The sequence below is a fragment of the Protopterus annectens genome, chromosome 14.part0 (assembly GCF_019279795.1).
Source record: "Protopterus annectens isolate FY-2018-M chromosome 14.part0, PAN1.0, whole genome shotgun sequence".
Classification (NCBI taxonomy): Eukaryota; Metazoa; Chordata; order Ceratodontiformes; family Protopteridae; genus Protopterus; species Protopterus annectens.
The window spans coordinates 888,283,753-888,305,048 of record NC_056748.1 but is presented as its reverse complement, the minus strand read 5'-3'; the positions used below and the strand labels follow the sequence as shown (position 1 = coordinate 888,305,048).

The following is a 21,296-nucleotide window of genomic DNA, read 5'->3' as shown; positions in this document are numbered from 1 at the left end:
AAATCACTATTTTAACTGCAGGAGCATCCCACTCTAAAGTCTAGGCAAATAATACCACCCACAAGCTGATGTCATCCAACATACCCCCTTCCCACATTGTGCTTTTTCCACTTTCTAATTGTTTATCACAGTGAAAGATTTTTATGAGTTCTAGCAGAAAGTACAGTTGTGTACACTTACCATAAATTTAGATGTTAGTGTATATTCACTGTTGCAGTCATCACATTTGGGTTATCTGCCTGCAGGTAGCCCTCAGCCTGCCTGAATAGCAGAGTCTTGGATTCCTGCGTAGGATGCTGCCTCTTCTTCCATGATGTCAGGTCATCAGGGGTATAAAACATGCAGCCGACGCCATTACATCAGTTTTTCTTGGCCCAGATGTCAGGTGTGCCTACAATGGGAAGCAATTATATGTTATGGTACACCTCCATCAAAACGCAAATATGCCAGAAGACTTAAATACACCAAACGAGAAGGAAAGGTAGAGCCAAGAGAAGGAAAGGTAGAGCCAAGAGAAGTCAGGGGTCTGGAGGGAGGGTAACCAGAATTGCAACAGTGAATACACTCAAACATCTACATTTATGGTAAGTGTACACAACTGTACTACGCTCTTCGTGTTTCACTGTTGCAGTCATCACATTTGGGTCGATTCCCAAAGCTAAGGAAGGGAGAAGGAAGTTAGAGAGCATTAGGACCAGCTATTAAGCCCTGCAAGACTGCAGTGGCAAATCCAGCTCTGGATTTAGAAAAAATAGGCATGTGGGAATGCTTGGTGAAGGTATGTACAGAGCTCCAGGTAGCAGCTTCTAGGATGTCCCTGGTAGGGAACTCCACTGAGAAAGGCTGTAGAGGTAGCTGCAGCCCTGGTGGAATCTGATCTTATCCCCTGTGGGGTAGGTTTTCCATGGGTGCTTGTAGCAGAAATTAATGCAATGGGCTATCCATTTAGAAATGGTTTGCTTTGAAATGGCCTTCCCCTCTGCCCCTGCAGCAAAGCCAACTAGCAGCTGTTCAGATTTTCTGAGAGGCTTAATCCTGTCCAAATAAAATCTAAGTCATCTGTGCACATCCAGAGAGTGCAGTATTCGTTCTCCTTTGTTTTGTGGATTAGGGAAAAAAGTAGGCAAATGAATGGACTGGGCCACACTAGACACCACCTTGGGCATAAAGGAAGGACTGGTTCTGAGGGAAACCTTGTTTGCATGGAAGATAATGAAGGGCTCCACTGTCATGAGGGCCTGTAATTCAGACACTCTTCTTGATGAAGTGATGGCTAGAAGGAAGTCTGCTTTCCAAGAAAGGAATTTCAGCAATGCAGTTGCAGCTTGCTCAAAGGGAGGGAGAGTGAGCTTTTCCAATATAAAGTTAAAGTCCCAGGCTGGAGTAGGGGCTCTCCTGGGGGGGGGGGGGTCTTAAATTTTTGGCCCCTCTAAGGAATTGCTTTAGCAGGGGGTGAGAGAAGAGGGGTGGCTCAGTATTATAATGTGCTGAAATGGCAGAGGCATGAATTTTAATTGACGAGAAGGATAGGCCCTTGTGGAGCATTTCTGTTAAGTACTGAAGAATATGAGGTAAGCTGGGCACCGTTGTGTCCATCCCCTGAGTCTGGCTCCAGGAAAAAAATCTTTTCCACTTTTCAGCGTAGGATTTTCTAGTACTAGGCCTCCTTGCCTCCAGAATAACATCTAGCACCTGCTTACTGACGGATGCTATTGGAGAGCTCAAGGAATTAGCCAGGCTACAAGGTTCAGGGCTTGAAGCGGAGGGTTCAGAATCTGGCCCACTTGCTGGGACAGCAGGGAAGGGGTCTGGGGCAGGTGCCATGGTTCCGGCAGTGTCATACTGTGCAAGTGGGGGTATCAGTGCTGGCGTGGCCAGTCTGGTGCAATCAGTATTGCCATTGGCCTGTCCTCTTTGATCTTTCGCAGAACCTTCGAGAGGAGAGGCAGAGGGGGAAAGGTATAAACCGAGGGGCTTTCCCAGGTAAAGGACAGGGCATCCACTTTCCAAGCTTGACTGTGGGAAGTCCTTGTGCAGAATTTGTCTGATTGGTAGTTCTGAGGGGAGGCAAACAGGTCTACCTCTGGAGTCCCCCATTTGTTCCTCAAGAGGTTGAAATATTTTTGGTTCCAGTTTCCATTCGTGTGGGTCCATGAAATTTCTGCTTAGGTCATCTGCCAGTGAATTTAGCTTGCCTGGCAGGAATTGAGCATGTAGGTGCACTTGGTAGCTCAAGGCTGTGTTCCACAGAGCCATGGCTAGTCTGCAGAGAGGATATGAGTGGGTTCCCCCCTGCTGGTTTATGTACCACATAACTGTGGTGTGTCTGTCTTTACTAATAGGTGTCCTGGAAGAATGCGGTCTTTGAAGGCTGTCAGGGAATTCTGTACAGCTAACATTTCTTTTTGGTTGATATGCAGGTGCATCTGTCTCGGGTTCCATTTCCCCAAAATGCACTGCCCTGCCAAGTAAGTCCCCCATGCATCTGTTGTTAGGGTTTGGGCGGCAGGGGGTACAGTGAAAGGGAGCCCTTTGTTGTGGTAGCAGGCCTTTGCCCACCAGGAACTCTGTCTTTATACAAGGAATGATAGGAATCATTGATTCCAGGTCCTGAGAATGTTGACACCATAGGCTTTTTAGATACCATTGTAGTTTCCTCATATGCAGTCTTGCATATGGAATTAGTAGAATGCAAGAGGCCATGAACCCCAGGGATTGCAGAATTTTCCTTGCAGATAGCTGGGTCTTTGTGGCCAATAGTTTGAATTAGCTTGTCAAATAAACTTGTTTCTCTGGAGTGAGGAAAGCCATCTCGGAAGTTGTGTTCAAGCTTGCTCCCAGGAATACAATCTGTTGGCAGGGTACTAGGTGAATTTCTTTTTGTTTATGGTGTACCCCAGTGAGGTCAGAAGTTTCTTTACAAATGCCAGATGTTTTAATAGCAAGTCCTGGCTTTCTGCCTGAATCAGACAATCGTCCAACTATGGGTATATTTGAATATTTCTCTGCCTGAAAAATGCAATGGCTGGAGCTAGACACTTTGTGAATACCCTGGGTGCAGTAGATAAGCCAAAGGGTAGTGCAGAGAACTGATAGTGCATGGAGCCTGCCCTGAAGCATAGGTATTTCCTGCAAGATTCCCTTATTGGAATGTGCAGGTAAACTTCCTTTAAGTCTAAGGTTGCCAACCAGGCATCTTTGCCTAGCATAGGAAGCAGCTGTTGAAGTGTTAGCGTTTTGAATTTTGGGATTACCAGAAAGGTGTTTAGAATAGAGAGATCCAGGATAGGACTCCAGGAGCTGTCTTTTTTGGGCATCAGGAAAAGTCTTGAATAAAAACCTTATCCCCTTTGTTCTGCTGGGACAGGATGAATAGCCCTGATACTTAGAGAGAGAACCTGCTGTTGGGCCTCTGCCCACTGATTTGGGGGTAGATCTGGCCAACCGTTTGGGGTTGTTAGGGTGTGGAAGTGGAATCTGTATCCTTGGGAAGTATATTCAAAACCCATTTGTCCTGGATAATGAGTTCCCAGTTTTTTTTTTGCATGCAGGGTGAGCTTTCCTCCTAAAGGGAGCAGGCAGTTGAGCAGGGCTTGGAAGGGTTAAGGTTAAGTTATTGTGTCATTTTTCTGTAGGGGGTGGCTTACTACTCCCTGCTTTGGAAGTGGGAGCCCCCCACTGGTTAGGCCTGTGCGTAGCCTGAGACTGTAACCTAGGTGGTCTGCTGTTCCTGGGTTTGGACTGAGAAGGCCTGGAAGAGACTGGAAAGGACCAATTCTTTTAAGGCCAATGCCTACTAAATCTGGGAGGCTGTACTTTTAGGAAATCTTTAACAGTTTGCATAGATTTAGCTTTTTCCTCCATCCTTTTGATGACAATTTCTGCTTTGTTGCCAAACAGGCTGTCTTAGTTTAAGGGAGCATTCAGTAATTTAGCTTTAACATGATCTGGCAAGTTTTACTCCTTAAGCAAGCATGCCTTCTAAGTACAGACCCAGTGACAGCAGCCCTGCAAGATGCTTCAAAAGAGTCAAAACCACATTGCAAAGTATGTTTACTAACTTGTTTTGCAGAATGCATTAAATCCTGTAATTCTGTGTGTTCAGCACAGTCAGGAATCAACATAATTTTCTGTTTAAGCAGTCCCATAATATATTGGTGGTACTTTAACATATGAAACTGGCAAATTAAAGCCCTAATGGCCAAAGTAGCCGAAGTGTATACCTTCTTACCCCATCTGTCCAAGGCTCTAGAATCTCTATCAGAAGGGGTAGAATTTTTGGCAGCAGTAGCTTTAATGCCTTTTGGTCCTTGGAAAATGGTCTCTGGATCTGCAGTAGGATTCTTGAAGAGGAACTTGTGAGAGTCAGGTACTCTAATACCAGTCAGGTTTTCTGGGAGCTGGAGGTAAAGTGTCTGGGGAAAGGCTAGATTCCAAGAAAGCATCATCTACAATGTCCAAAACAGGAAGGATAGCTAAAGGCCCGTGTTGAGGAAGGAATAAGAACTCCCTAAGCCTCTTTCTGGAGTCAGAGTAATCTTGGCTTTCTCAGCAGAAATGCTCCCCAAGAGTGTGCAAGGTTTCACCAAAAGAAAAATCTTCTGGAGGGGAACAGAAATATCAGATTCCTGATCAGAAGAATCAGAGGGAAAATCAGTTCTAGGTCTCTTAGAGGTGGAAGGCTGGCTTCCCCTAATTAAGGGCAATAAGGTCTTCAGCCATTCTAAGCATTTGTTTTTCGGTTTCGAATTCGAATTGGTTATTCGAATCTGGTAATCGAGGGGGTGATAGTTTGAGAACCATTGACACACAAAAGGAGCCATGTGAGTATCCACATATGTAGCTTTGCTAGGGGCACTATTGGGATTGATGCTGCCATAGAACCTAGGGTCTGAATAACTTCCCTTGCAGAGACTGTAGTTTGAGAGACTATCACCCGGAGTTGAAGCCTCAATTGATGGAATCTGAATTGGACGTGATACCAGACAGGACTGAGTATTGAACACTGCTCCAATGAACTCTGTTGAGTAGGGATAAGGTTTGATTCCTCCCAATGTATTGTTATTCCCAATAATTTTGCCAGAGAGAGAATATAATGCAGTGCTGTTACCAGAAGATGCTTGGCGGGGGCAGTAAGCAGCCAGTCGTCCAGATATGGAAACACCCAGAATCCTTTTAGTCTCAAGTGAGCTGTTACCCCTGCCATGCATTTCGTGAACACTCTGGGGGCTGTAGATGGACTGAACAGCAAGGCATGGAATTGATAATGACTGGCCCCTAGCCAGAAGCGAAGCAGACTCCTGGAGCATTTGTCCATCTTGATGTGGTAATACGCATCCCGGAGGTCTATTTTGCATATCCAATCACCTTCTCTTAAAAAGGGAAGAGTGGATTGAACTGTGGCCATCCGGAATTTGGTTTGGGTGACAGACTTGTTCAAGCTGCTGAGATCCAAAATGTGTCTCCAGTCCCCTGTCTTTTTGGCACCAAAAAGAATATAGAGTAAAATCTGGATCCACGCTGGTCTGGTGGGACTGGTTGGATGGCTTTTTTTAGACAGCTTTATAATTTCTGAACCTGCTTCTTCCCTTTGACTGGGTTGAACGTCGGGAAGTTTTCTTGGAAATTTTGGCTGACAAGAAAGGGGAATGGTGTAACCTCTGGTGATAATGCTCTGCATCTAACGATCGGTGGTGACAGATTGCCAGGCAGCTTGGTGCAGAGAAAAACAACCCCCAACTACTTCCAGAGGTAAACAATGGGGCTGCTCCTCAGGAGCGCTGATAAGGCTGACCAGAGAAAGAGTCCCTGGAGCCTTGGTTACGAGGACCCCTCTACCACTATAGGGGCATCTTCCAGAACTGTTACCCCCTCTGCCTCTGGGAGTATCATCACCATGTGCGGCACGAAAAGGACCCCAAGATTTCTTATGCCACATTTTTCCACTCCTTTGATTCCTGGAGAAGGTACGTTGAGGATTGGAAAACCATAGGCCTATGGCAGACAGGATTTTTCCATCTTGCTCACACCTAGCTAGGGTGCCTTTCATTTTGGAGCCAGAAAGGGACGAAGCTTCGATGGGAGTATTCAGAAAGGAAGACATGAAGGGATCCGAGAGGTCACAAATGCGCATCCAGGCATGACACCTCATAATGCCTGAATCCACTGCTCTAGCCGCCCCTTTGGTCACATGTGACAGCAACCTCATGGACGAGTTGGACATTGATTCAAGGGTTGCGAGCTGTGAGGCCACTTTGTCCCTGACCTCATCAGACAAATGTCGCATCCCAGCGAGTTCAGAGATAAAGTCCCTCTAGAGCCTCGTATAATATGCCAAATAATTCAGGGACCATACAGCAAAGGTCCCTGAAGCAAAAATACGCTTCCTAAGTCTGTCCACCACCCAGTACTCCCTGTTGGGTGGGTGGACAGCGGAACTTTCCTCAGCCAAGTCCTTTTTCGTGGCCGCCGCCACCACCATAGCATCAACTTGTAACCCTTTGGACCAATGCGGGTTCTCCTCAGGAGGAGAAAGAATTCTGTCTGGTCTCTGAGGGATCGCCTCAATGGAATTAGGGTTCTTTCAAGCACACTGCATGATGAGCTCGTCGGCAGGTGGGGTCACACAAGAGGTAGAAGGCCAGGCATGAAAAGCCTGCAGGAACACAGACTCCTCAGATGAAGGGTTGGAGGGCTTCCAGTTCACCTCTCTGCTTTAACATTTCCAAGATGTCTCCAAAGGAAATATCATCAGAAGGTGACAGTGGGGAGCCTTCACCATCATCGTAATCTGCGTCTTCCATTAAGGACTCCTCAGGTGAGTCCATGTGCTTCCTCTTGCACGTCTACTTTTGAGGGGCGCTACTCAGTGGGGGTCTCTGAGGAGGACTCGGAAGAATGGGTACCCTGAACAGGGGTGTCCTGCGGCTTCTCTGCCCTGTATCCTGGGGGGGTGGTGGTCTGTGACAGCTGTAGCTCAGGGGGTGAAAACTGGGGTTCCAACATCAAAGGAGTACTGCCAGAAGCAAGAGCCCTCTCCATCGCTCGGAAGGCAGACCCGCCCGAAAAGGGATGGGAGCCCAGAACCAAGAAAGTCAACCTTGGGACCAGGGTCACACCGTGCTCCGACGAACCTACCTCCACGAATGAAGCCTCAAAGCAGGATTTGCACGGACGCAGCTATCGGCACCGAGGAGAGAGGTGGCTCCATACCCTGGGCCATGCCCATCCTCCAATTCCCAGATTGAGGAAGGACCAGTTCAGAAGGAACTGAAGACCAAAGGGGCAAACTCAGAGCCAGAGTGAGATGCACCGTAGGTGCCGAGGTGATGGGTTCCAAGAAGGATGTTGGAGCAGAAGGCTTCGGAACCAAAATGGTCAAAGGAGGTGTGTAAGATGGAGTCCGTGGATAAGACAACCCAAGTCCTGCAGGTGGATGGGTCTTAGAAAATGAGGGAATCACATTGGCTAACAACAGCTGGTCTACAAGACACACTACTTCGTGTTCCAAAAGGCTCCTGGTGGATCTAGTGGATACCTGGATGGAGAGTCAGGGCTTTCGAGGAAGGAGCTATATGCTTGGCCCAGAAATGGACCTACAGAAGGGGAGTATCAGGTCTGTGGTGCAAGATCTGTCGGCACCGAAGTCTCTAATTTCGAGACCGGAAGTTGGTACAATGCTCGGTGCCAAAGTGGCACTCCGAGCCAAAATGGTCCCTTTCAAAATGGGAACTAGAGGCATAGTCAAAGGTATGCCCTGAGCCCCAGTGGCCACAGGTGTCGAAGTCATAATAGGTGTAGTAAGGTCTATGATCGGTGCCGGAGGCAGGACCGGTGCTGAAACAGGTGCCAATATCAAAGGTTTTGAGATGGTTGGAGCCGAAGAGGCAGATTTGTGCTCTGAGGATAACTTTGGGACCTTTGATTTCCCAGGCTTGCTCTGATCACCCGATGGTGAAGAAGGAACAGAGTGGGATCTCTTTTTGTCCTTGGGAGGGGCTGAGACCTCCATCACAGAAATGGCATCAGAGAAGGGAGACTTGAGTAACCTTTTCAGACTGTGTTTATTTTTGCCCTCATTAAGAGTGCGTTGACTGAAACTCTGACAAATGTCAAATGGGGGCTGCACCAAAAGGTGAGGCACTCCCAAACAGTATACACAGTCATCATGAGAATCACTGTTGGGTAATTTGCCCTTCATGAAGTTCAATGCTTAAAATCTGAAGTACCTTTCTTATCAGACATCTTGATGGAAAAAAAAAAACCCACCACAGTCCAACTGTATAATCCAACTATAATGAAGTCAACTCCATTCACAAACTCTGGGGAGCTGCGGATTCCTCACAGGGGCACCACTAGCAGCACCAGCTGATTGCAGGTAAGTGAATGCCTGTATGAAAGCAAAAGTGTGTGTGTGTGTGTGTGTGTGTGTGTGTGTGTGTGTGTGCGCGCACCCAATTGAATGTCCAGATTTGTGCCTCATATTTTTGGTGTGTTCCCTGTACTTTTCTGGCAAATAGTTGAGGATTGAAGTCATTAAAATAATGACAAACATTTGAGTTTAAGACTTCACATCCTTCAGAGAATCCATGCTAATGCAAAACCTATTATTATATCAGCTTTCTAAGTTTGTAAGAGCAATATTTAAAATCTGTCCCTATATGTCCCCCCATCATTTTAGGCTTGGTCCAGATTTTTTGCTCTTAAACTCAAATGTTTGCCATTATTTAATGACTTCAATCCTAATTCCTCATCTATTTGCCAGAAAAGTACAGGATTTTAGGAGGAACACACCAAAAATATGAGGCACAAATCTGGACATTCTGTGGAACACACACACACACACACACACACACACACACACACACACACACACACACACACACACACACACACACACACACACACACACACACACACACACACACACAGCCACTTTCTCATTCATTCCTGCATTCACTCACACTCGACGCAAACTAATAAGCTTAACTGCAGAATACACTGCGAACTGTTTGCGGTTTACTTTGCAGCTAAGCTTATTAGTTCGCGGCGCCCCTGTGAGGAAGCCGCGGCTCCCTAGGGCGCCACAGTACATACTTTGGGAACCCCTGAAATATGCACTTTATGCATGCTGTGGGTTCAGCAAGAGAGCTGAAAATCGAAAAAGTTTGGGAACCTCTGGCTTATAAGGCTATAAAAAAATAATACAAAAAGATAAATCATTTTACCTTAGTTTTGTGTATATGCATATATATTTTCTTGCCTGCATCAGCTATAGCTTTTTGTTGTAAAATAGAAAATTGTACCAAAAACATACAAATATAAGCCAACTAGACCTAAGAGAAGAGAAAAAAGATATTTGTCTTTTAATTTTATTTCTTCTTGTCAGTAGTTTTCCACCCATTCTTTTCTGCTCACCTTTTCAACGAACTGTTGCTCCATTCCATTTCTTCTGTTTGTTCCAAAATGTTTGATTTTAAGAAGAATATAGCTGATTTCAGTGTTTCAAAGATTTTAGTACCTTCTGGAAGAAAAACTTTAAGTCTAGCTGGAAATAGCAAGTGCACTTTAATTGGTCTCTTCTTCAGTTCTTTTATCAAAGGAAGTAACTCTTTTCTTTTCGAAATCACCAATGACGCATAGTCATTGTCAAACCTTATTGTACTTTAATTTAATCAGTGAATTTGACCAAGCAGTTTTTAAAACCAGTTCCTTATTTGACAGGAAAAAAAAAATTCACAATTATGTATCTCAGATTTATATTTACTTTATTTGATGGCGAGACCACATGAGACCTGTGAACTCAGGCACAGTATACTAACCTCGAAAAAGGGCATAGCAAAATAAATTTAAAATGGGTGGTGAAAGCCAAACACATTCTGGCTAGGCTTATAAATGCCCTAGGGCAGATAGCCTAGTATGAACCTATATCATCAAGACTCTAGTAAATTTAAAGTCTTAGGCAGCCAAGAAGTGAGAAAATTTACCATATTATCTCCTATTTTTTCAGGTAATCCATAAATGTTTTGTTCCTCCTAGATCTAGTTTCAAGATCAGCGATTTTATATCTATTTTAAGTAAAGAAGTATTTTTCTTTAATAAAAAATCAATATTATGTGTTTTTCTTTTGAAACTCTTCCCTCTATGTCATTTAGTGCCTTCCTTTTCCATACTGGAGATCCGAGTCTTCTGTTGCATTTTTATTTCATGCAGCTGTTCCATTTGTTTTGTGCATTTTTCTTTAACATTATCTAGTTTATTGTCCATTTTATCTAGTTTTATATATGCTAGTAAGAAGTGATTGTAGTTTCTTCTTTAATGACAAGTCATGCAATGTCATTTTAGAATAACTCATTTTGAATAATAGGCAAAACCCTTTCTGTTTGAATGTTGACAGGAATGAAGAAAATTAAGTATATATATTTGGCATATAGTTTTCCAAATTCTTGAAAAGAAGATCGCCTTTAAAGCTGAAGAGTTCACAATGTAAAAAACTTAATAATTTCTTTCAGAAATATAACTCAAATAGTAGAGCTGAGAAACTACACTGTTAGCTTGTCACCATCTCGGCCACGCCCTGCTACAATATCCTTGAAACAAAAAGCTATAAGATGCCAAGCAAGTCTATAGCCCATCTCTGAAAGGTCCCAGTGGCATGTGTAGTAAAGGTTATACATACTTGGTATCTACAAGAACAGGAAGGCCATGCATTTTTACCAGTTCCACTTTACGGTTGTACAAGTCCTTATAATCTCACTGTCCACTCTGAATCTCTCAAGCAGCTCTTGCTCCACAAAGCTGAAATGATGGATGTTTTGCTTGTATTTCCTCCTCTAAGGCTACAAAGTATAATATGACAGAGGCTACAGAGTGCTATATGACAGAAGCAAGCAGCTTAAAGCGGGACACAACACTAACAGAAAAACTGAGTATCTTCACCAGCTGCAAGATGACTATAAAAGGCATGGATTCACTTTATAAGGCAACTCACTTGCAAAGCATACTGAGGCTCTGAATCACAAAAAGTCATTTACATTAAGTCACATGTTTCGCACACATTTCTCATTTACACCTTATTATGTACTCATTTATCTACAAAGTTCTATACATATAGTTTCGGAATTGTGCCCGCCTGCTCGTGTGCAACCAGTGCACTTAAAAGCTGACTTATGAATATCACTCTCCCAGTATCAGCGCTCGTGTCAGAGCCTGCAAATGTACTGTATTATTTATTTATATTCAGAGCTAAACTACTGCAAGATTTGGAAATTAGCTCTTTTGATACAACTACAAGATAAAGTGAAAATCATGTTGTGAGTATAACCAGCTCTAGCATGCGTTAAGTGTTCTAAAAACAAATGCATTGCTTCTCCACTACTTTGTTGGGATCTAGAAAGTAGGCAATTTGACATGCTTGAAACACTAAATTCAGACACCAGAACAATGTTTCTCATTGCTCTGACTGCAGTAAACATTATGTTTTCCACAAAATGTTAAGGAGTGGCTGGAATAAGCCATTCTGCTACTTATTTTATGAATCCCATGACCCAGAACTGTACAACAGGAAAAGATCAATAAATTTGTAATTGAGCAATTTTTATTTTCTGAAGTAAAAGTTCAAAATATGTGCTGTAACAATACTTTGTCCTTTAGCCACTTATTGGCACATGATCAATTAAGACCGCATTTTTCTGTCTCTTCTTTTAACCATTAACCTACCACTTTGCCTTTGGGCCTCTGGTTCGTTCTAGTTCCTGTTGTCTCTTCAGTTCCAGGAGTAGTTCTTCCTCTACACGCAAGCGCTGCAGTCGCAGCTGAGTAAGCTCCTCCTGGTATGGTGACATTTCTACTAAAGACCGTCTCATGTTCTTCTCAGTAAGTGACTGCAGAAACCTGAAATAAGTCGTATTAACAAAAAAAAAAATAAATAATACTCTTTCAAGATAGTGATGGGATATATAAACTCTCAATTTAGCAAATGCTCACAGAGAAGCAATACATTTAAAGTAGTTATTACAAGCATGTACAGTGGTGTTGCTCTACTGCAGTAGAGGGAAGTGCTCACATCAAGGAAAAATGGAAGTTACATACTTACAGTATCAACAGATCTTAAACAAAAGGTCCATTTTGGTAACCATTAGGGCTTGTGTCATAAGACCTTCAACAGATAAAACTTTCCCAGGCTGCCAGGCATCTCATGGCCCCATCATGCATCGGTTAAGTTCCAATTTTGTAGGCAGTGTGACACTGATGAAGAAAAATAAAGGCAGAGGAGATGACAAAGGATCCAAGGAAAGATTAATGTTGATGGTCTTCCTTCTTACAGACTTCATTATGGTAACTGTTTTAACTTTCATACCTGACAAGAACAAGCTCATATTCTGTAATCTTTAGAACAGAATCCCTAGTTAACCCTTGTGGATGGTCACCATCATGAAAACATACCCCTGAAGCCCTTTAAGAAGAACTAGACCTGGAAACAATGTCCAGCTGTAGAGTCTAGAGATGTTCAGGAAAGACTAAATTGCAGCTGTACAAATGTCGCACAGTGGCATTACAGAAAAAGGCCAATGAAGTAGCAACTGCTCTAATGGAATGAGCCCTGGGAACTGCAGAAGAGTCTTTTAATATATTCTGTGGCAGAAATCACTGTGTTAATATGATAATGACACTTTGTGCAGGATACCTGGCAATCTCCAATGAACCCTTCAACCTGGAATAGCCATATTCATGGAGACTGATGTCCAAAGATTCTGCAACTGAAATAGATTTCTAGAATAAAAATCAGTGGGATCAAACCATCACTATAAATGTGAATGACAAGCATAGGCGATTCAAACTGAAAAGTCAAAGTGGTTAAAGCTTGTGAACAATTAACCAAACCTGTTCACTGAGGCACAAGGAACCACATAAACTGAAGCTGCAACAAGACCCAAGTCTCTGAGACAAGCCATTTCCGTATTCATAATGAGCTGACAGAAGAGCTGTAACTACCTGATGTTCTGCTGTGGATCAAGAAGGCCCACCTAAAGACAAAGTCAGAGGAGCACCCCATGGAAATCAAAGACTGAACCAGAACAAAAACTTTGCAATGTTCATGGTTATCCCCAGGGAGATGAACAACTTGAATGGTGACTCCATTAGGTTTTTCAGAACCATCACTGAAACAGCAGCAAGGAGCCAGTCATCCAGGCACATGAGTAGTCTGGCTCTCTGGTGATCTGCTGTTATCATACACTTCATGAGAACCCCAGAATGTCCTTACATTCACTGCTGCAGTATTCTTAACTATACGGGATTCCCTGTGATGGAAGCCCAACGTCCAGACAGTCTTCCAAAGACTTCTGAATTTAAAAGGTATGCTGAACATCACCATAATCTCCATGTGTAACATAGGGCATAAAAGTGATGTTCAGACCTACCAAAAACTGAACTTCTTTGCCATCAGTCTGAACATATCTTTTACACTTGCCTGTTTACCTGTGTCCATTTTCTGCCAGTTGAACGCATTTACGTTCTCCAGTGACTTCTTATGCCCGTTTGCTGTTTTTGCAAGTTAAGTGCCCCATTGGGGATTTTGTTTTTCTTGTTGTTTGTGTTCTTTGGGGTTAATGCCATTCAGGAAATGTAAATGCTAATGTGGGAAACAGATTCCCCATAGGGACTGCCATGATAAGTGTCTTTTTTGTTTAGGTGCTTCATAACCATACAGCTTGTTCTATTTGTCAGGCATTTGTTCCAAAAACCCCTTTGCAGTAGACTTTCTTTCCTTTCCTTGTATCTTGAGATTTAGCATCTTAAGCTACTTGCTAAAGCTATTATGGAGTCTCCTGCTCTGATGGTCAGCCATTAGGGAAGAAGGTGAAAAAGGTACGACTGAAATCTTCCTCTGTCCAGCCTCTGTCAGGTGTTTCTCCCGAGGTCGCTATGAACCTGGAGGCTCACCTGGCTGTGTTGTTGGATTTATCTGCTGTAACCATGCTGGAAGCTGGTGAGGATCTGGCTGGCAGCATGTCCGAAGTGGCTTTGCAGGCATATGTCTCGGATGTTCAGAGTTAACCATTGTTGATTTTCTTTCTGAGGGGCTTACAGGGGTTCCTCAGTTTTTAGTTGGGGAAGAAGTTCCTGCTATGGTTCTCGACTGTCATCCTAGATCTGAGCCTTCTCAGGACTTCCCCTTAAGAAACAAAAAATTAAAACATGTTTCTTCCGTTCCTAGTGATCTATAAAATGATTGACAGGCTTTTACTCAGGGGTGATTTTCTGCCTTAATGTCCTTAAAGCCTCCTCATGGGATTTCAGTTCCTGCTCCTCCTTCATCCTCTACTCCTCTTGAAAGGCCTAGAGACCAGGAGTCTTCTGAGGATGAATCAGATTCTGCTGACAAATCCCTAACTTAGTCTGCCCAAATTCCTTCTCCTTTGGGCTATGGGTCAGAAGAGGAGGAATCTATTAGTCCTGATGTTCCTTTGGAGACACACTCTCTATGATGATGGATTTTTTTTTTAAGTGGGATTATACTCAAGTGTCTGATATCCATAAGAGGTACTATGAGTTGTTGCATTCGGACTCTCCTAAACCTGCAGCTATTTCTCCTGTATTGGCTACTTTACTGGATGCTTTCTCCAATGCCTCTCAGGTGCCTGATTCTTTTCCCCCTGCTCCGAAGAAACTTGATAGGTTTTATAGGGTTCCTGAGGATTGCTCTCTTATATAAATGTCCTGCTGATGACACCTAAGTAGTATCCATAGCCTCTGATAAGCAGTCTCAATTGCTTCCTTTGCCCAAGTTATTGCCTTCTGACAAGGACAGCAGAACTATGGGCAAGCTGGGCAAAAGGATTTACACTTCTGCTACCTTAGCTTTTAGGGCTATTAATTATCAGACCTATATGTCTAGGTATGTGTTGGCTCTTCTTTCTCAGGCCCGTCAGCTTATTTCTGATTTTCCAGACTGACTGTAAAACTTCAGTTCTTTACTTGCTAGGGACTTCGTCTTAAAGTTGTTCGTCATTCTATAAAATGTAGTTATGATGAGGCGGATGCCTCTTCTAGGGCTGCTGTTTTTGGTTCGGTTATGAGGAGGTATTCTTGGCTTAGGATTCAACCTCTACCTGGTGATATTAAAGTGAAGTTGATGGATGCTCCTCTGGATTTTAAACTTTTATTTGGGGAAGCTGCTGCTGGTTTGTTTGTCCCTTCAGGAGAAGGAAGGGTAAAGCCTTATGGGAGCTTAAACGTGTTCGTTTCTCCTGTGCCTAAATTTCAGAGAAATTACCCTGCTAAGCCTGTCTTTGTTCATAGGCAATCCCATCCTTCTACTAAAGGTAAAAAGAGTGGCAAATGGGATCCTCCTGCTAAGGCTACTCAAATTCCAGGGACTCTTGAGGCCTTCCATGCTGGATAAACCAGAAGCTGTGTGACTATCTATCCCTTCCCAACCTCATTCCTCTTTCTTTTTGCCTTTCGCTTTCTCTTCCAGTTTGGCTTCACATCACAACGGATTCTTGGGTTCTGTCGATCATTCAAGGGAACTTCATGGTGTGGAAATCCCATCCTCTTTTTATGGGAATTTCTCAGCCTCCTCGGGAACACCTTCCCTTTTTACCAGAGGTTCTTCAAGCTCTCTCTCAGGGTACTACTCAAGAGATGCCAGTGTGCCAGAGGAGGAAAGGGTTCTACTCCTGACTGTTTCTAGTGCACGGAAAACAGGCACTTGGAGACCTATTCTAGACCTCTCTCATCTAAACACTTTCCTAAAGGTACCTTACATTCGGTTGTTGTCCCTTAAGATTCTGTTTCCTCTCTTGCTCCCTCAGGCCTATATGGGGTCTCTAAATCTCAAGGATGCTTATCTCCATATTCCAATCTCTCCACTTTTCATTTTTTTGCATTTCTATGTTGCTTCCTAGCATTTTTAGTTCTCCGCTTTGCACTTTGGCCTTTCTACTGTCCCAATAGTGTTCACCAAATGCCTTGCTCCTGTGATTGCCTTTTGCAAACTTCAAGGGATCCAAAGATTTCCTTACTTGGATGACCTGTTGATTTAGATGTCCTCTCCAGAGACCCTTTTGCAAAATCTTCACTTTTGTAAGCAAACTAAAAAAGGACCAGGAGCAGGCTGCAGATTCCAGTTTCAAAGTAGTTTATTCCAGAACAGATGACATCCAAACAAAACAATACTAGTGCTTTCATAGGTGTGTACCCCACTTCATCAGGTGTAACAATGTTTCATTTAAGCATCATTTTATACTCTAGAAGTGCTGCAAAACAGCCAGTGACTGGTCACATGATGGTTTTGTATTTGGATGTCAAAGCACTAGTGTTGTTTTGTGTTTGGATGTCAAAGCGCTAGTGTTTTGTGTTTGGATGTCATCCGTTTTGGAATAAACTACTTTGAAAGTGGAATCTGCAGCCTGCTCCTGGTCCTTCTTTGGTTTGTTTACATTTGGACTATATTTGTTTTTTGGGCCTGGAGACTTGCATTTGGTGGTAGCTATTTTTCTGAAAATCTTCACTTTGCCATAGCCCTTCTTCAGAGCTTGAGGTTCACTATAAATTTCAAAAAAAAGTCTTCACCGACTCTCTCAGTATCATGACTTTCTGGGTTGCTAGATTCAGATGGCATCAATGCTTGCATCCCTGTACCCTCCAAAGGCCTTAACTCTCATTCCTTCCTTTCACACTCTTCTTTCTCTGGCTTCCATTATAACCAGGCAGTTTCTGAGAGTTCTGAGTTTCATGGCATCCATCATTCCAATGCTTCCTCTGGCCAAACTACATATGAGAATGTTTTTAGTGGTTTCTGAAGTCAATGTGGCTTCAACATGCTCATCCTCTAGAATCTGTAGTTCCTTTTCTTCCTTGCCTGAGAAAAGAACTTCTCTGGTAGATTCAGCAGTTGTCTCTGAATCCAGGGATCTCTTTTCATCCTCCTCTTCCCTCTCAGGAATTGTTCACAGATGCCTCAGACATAGGATGGGGGGGCGACATTTGGCTCCATAAAGATACAGGGTGTGTGGTTGCCTCAACAGCAGGAGGAGCACATCAATTTCAAAGAGATGAGAGACATTCTGCTGGCTCTTCAGGCCTTTCAGTCTCTCTTTACTCCAGGGCCTCTCAAGGTATTCACACACAATACCACAGTGATGTGGTATATCAACAAGTATGGAGGAACAGGAGCTTATCTTCTTTGCAGGTCGGCACTTCTGGTGTCAAGTGACAGGCAGTTTACATCCCTTCCATTCAGAACACTGTGGCAAACTCTCAGCAGGTCCTTAACTCGGTCCTACATATGAATGCTTCACAGGGGTGTGTTTCTAGACATTAACCACCAGTGGGGTACTCCTCAAGTGAATCTTTTTGCCTCCCATCTGAGCAGACAATTTCTTTTGTTTTGTGCCAGAGTCCCAGGTCCTCAGATATGGAAGGCGGACACCATCTTGGAAGGGGACGTTTCTTTATGTATTTCCTCCCCTTCCAAAAGTCCTGTTCAAAATTCACCAGGATGCTCACAAAATCCTGTTGGTGACTTTTGGCTGCAACAGCACTGGTTCCCTCTTCTTCTGCATCTAACCAGGGGCAATCACAAGTTATCTCACAGGGTGGCTCTAATCACACAAGACACTGGATCTTATATCCATCCCCATTTCTCCACACTTCAAATGACATTGTGGGTGACAGGATTTTGATTCATAATAGACACCTTTTTTCTGAGAATGTGCTGCAAGTCCTGTAGGAGGCCAGGAATCCTACGATTAGAAAATCCTACTTATTCAAATGAAAGAGGTTTTCTTTTTGAAACTCAAACCAAAAGCTGTAGATGGAATGAAGGAGCGAACACAATTCTTTAGTACTTTTGTTCAAATGTATTCTTCATGAACTCATGAAGTTCATGAAGAATAAATCTGAGATTGAGATGAACAGCATTACTCTGGTTGTTTGTCTTCTTTGGTGCAAGTAAAGAAAATGGGAGTAAAATCCTAAGCCCTTCTGGGGTGGTATGACCTCTTGGATGCCTCTTTTCAGTAAAAGGTTAAAAATTCCTTTCTTGCTACTTGATTTTTTTTTTTTTTTTGAGATGAGACATCTGGCAAGGATAACAAAATATGAGATGGTAAGAGAAAGGAGCTAAATGATATACTCCTCGATATTATTTTTCTGACTCATCCGTCCTTGGTAAACCTTCACAATGAAGGAAAGAAATCTGTCTCCAGAGTGGAAGAGTCAGGCAAGGTCTCAGGGCTGTGTATGCCCAGAGACTTGACTGCTGCCTCCTACAGATTACAGAGAACCCTCAGTTTTAGGTCCGTTACCCTGACGAAAACCAGAGGCATTATATCTTCCCAGCATCCTCCTGTTGTTGCCATGTGCTGTACCTGAACCACACAAGGCACTTGTTCCTTTGAGTTCTAGTAAAAGAAGTTGGAGGTGCATGAAATTTGGCAACCATAGTAGAAGGGATCCTGGTCTGCCTTTTCATGTTCTGCGGGAGTTGCTGAACTTTTCTAACAAAACATAGATGTTTAGAAGAGGAGGTGTTTACACACAAAAAAAATATATGCTATGGAAGCAGGGAGAAGTAGCTGCTGTATTTGATGTCGAGGGGGCTGGCAAATAGATCGCAGCAAGGCTGGCCCCATTTGCGGAAGATAAGGTCCGCAACTTCCTGATTCAGAGACCACTCACGAGGCATGAGGATAGCCCTGCTGAGCCTGTTCGCTATTACGTTGGATTTCCTAGGGATGTGCATTGCTGTCAGAAAACGTTGGGAGGAAATCACCCATTGCCATAGCCTGAGGGCTTCTCAACACAAGGGGTAGGGCCTGGTCCTGCCCTGTTTGTTGATGTACCACACCACTGACATGTCTGTTTGGATCGCAACAGTCCAGGAAGGAAGAGAGTCGTGAAGAGCTTGCAATGCTAGGAGCACCACTCTCATCTCTAGGACATTAATATGCAGATGGTATTCGTGAGGTTGCCACATGCCTTGGACTGTCCTGCCTAGATAATGCCCCCCCACCCTATCAGGGAGGCTTCCGTGGTCACTGTGGCTAAAGGATGGGGTTGAATGAAAGGTCTGCCCTGAGTCACCAGTGGAGAGACCATCTACCAAGAGAGAGGTGTCTTTTGCATATTTCTGTAATCAGGATCATGTGAGACATGGGTAGTTACTGGAAGGACCACTGTGTGAAGAGAAGCCACTGAAGGATTCCCATGTGGTAACGTGCTAATGGTACAAGAAGAATGGCAGCTGCCATGTAGCCTAGAACTTGTAGGACATCTCTGACTTGGATCTTTCTGCTCTGCATTAGAAATGACACTTGTTGGTGAATAGAGAAAACTCTTTCCTGAGGTAAACTTGCAAACATATGTTTTGTGTTTAATTCTGCTTCTATATATGTAACAGACTGACAGGGCAACAAGACAGATTTTTTGAAATTTACTGTAATGCCTAGTTGGGTGCAGGTTGATATTGTATAATCCCGTGCCTCTTCAGAGTTGATGCCTGGTGGTAGCAGTTAGGAACCAGTCGTCTAGGCAGGGAAACACATGGAATCCTTGACGTCTCAGGTGAGCCTTGACTACTGCCATTCATTTGGTGGGCAGAGCTCTGAACTGGTAATGACTGGCCCCTACCTGGAAGCGAAGAAATCTACTGGAGCGTCTGTCCATTTTGATATGGTAGTACACATTCTGAAGATCTATGAAGCACATCCAATTGTCCTGACCCAGAAAAGGGAGAATGGACTGCAGTGTTACCATCTAGAACTTTTCTTTTAGTACAGATTTGTTCAATCTGCTGAGATCCATTATTGGTCTCCAGTCCCCTGTCTTTTTTGGTACTAAAAATAATCTTGACTAAGTTCTGGATCCTAGTTGGTCTGTGGGGACTTCCTGAATGGCTCTTTTTTCTAGCAGTTTTGAAACTTGAATAACTGCTTGATCCCTTAAATTGGGTGGGACATCTGGGATGGACTTTTTTGACTCTAGAGGAGGTTGATGGAAGGGGATTTTCTACCCTCCGGATATGACAGATGGTACCCATTTGTCTCTTGTTATATTTTGCCAGGCTTTTGGGTACAGGGAAAGTCTTCCCCCAACTGCCTCCAGAGGTAAGCAGTTGGGCAACCAGTCAGGGATGCTGGAAGGGTTTGGAAGAGAAAGTTTCTCTGTCACCCTGATTTTACGGTCCCCCTCTGCCACAAGGGCGGCATCTGCCATTGTTGTTGTTTCCCCCTCTGCCCCTGGAGGAAAAATCACCACGTGTGTCAGGCAAGGGTCCCTGGGATTTTCAAAACCACATCTTTCCACCCCTCTGACCTCTGGGATAAGGTCCGTTAGGAGTGGAAAAATGGACTCCCACGGCAGAGAGTCTTGCCTTCCTGCTCACACCTGGTAAGCCTGGAGCCATCAAAGGGAGTATTTGTGAAGGACGCTCGAAAGGGTTCCACAAACTGATGGATCGGCTCCAATGAAGGAGACCTTGCTCGCTTGGGGCTCGGAGACGGCTCCAAGGTAGCAAATGGAGCCAAGGGAGGAATTGACTTGTTGATGCTAGTCGGCACCGACAAAACTGGTTGTTCAAGCCCAAGAGTCGGTTCCGAAGATGGAGCCAACGGCTTGACAGACTTAGGGGATTTCACTGGCTGGGGAATCCTGTGGTTTCAATAATCCTCGAAGGATTCATTTGTTTTTGCGCTCCTGCAGGACCCTTGGACTAAATGCATGACAAACAGAGCAGGAGTCCTGCAGGTGCACAGCCCCTAAACAATAAACACAGCTAGTGTGCCCATCTGTCAGAGACATTTTCTGACAGCAGGAGTCACACTTTTTGAAGCCAGAAACTTTGGCCTCTTTAGACATCTTAAAAACTAAACGAAGAAACAAAAAGGGGTTTTTTTTTTTTTTTTGCAATTAAGGAAAAGAAAGGACAGCCTCTAACTTAAACGGCTGTCCTAAGGGGGGGGGAGAACTCTCCAATTTAAATGAGTTCAGGGGAAACAGAAAGGCCTGCGAGTATGGGGCGACTGCCAACAAAGCTACAACAAACAAGAAAAGGCGATAAGAGAATAAAGTACTATATAGACAACAGCTTGATAAATTTTGAAGAATAAACAATTATAATAGAAAAAACTATACTAAGCCTGAGTCAGTAACGAAGTAACCTCGCAGCTGAAGTGGCAAATGAGATCTGGGTAGCTGACGCTGGGCATTCTGGGTTAAGGGTTAGCCTCGAGCAAGTAAATAGCTCTCGAGCTATAGAAGTATGCAGAGTCGGAGCAGAGGATTGGCTC

At 43.8% G+C, this 21,296-nt stretch overlaps 1 protein-coding gene across 3 annotated transcripts in view; it reads right to left on the bottom strand.

Moving 5' to 3' along the window:
• Positions 1-21,296, bottom strand: part of LOC122789321 — a 769,937-nt gene that overhangs the window by 648,699 nt on the left and 99,942 nt on the right. For all 3 annotated transcript variants that reach the window (XM_044056679.1, XM_044056680.1, XM_044056678.1), the window contains exon 4: positions 11,719-11,892. In XM_044056679.1, the coding sequence (XP_043912614.1) occupies positions 11,719-11,892 (174 nt within the window). The remainder of the gene's footprint in view (positions 1-11,718; positions 11,893-21,296) is intronic.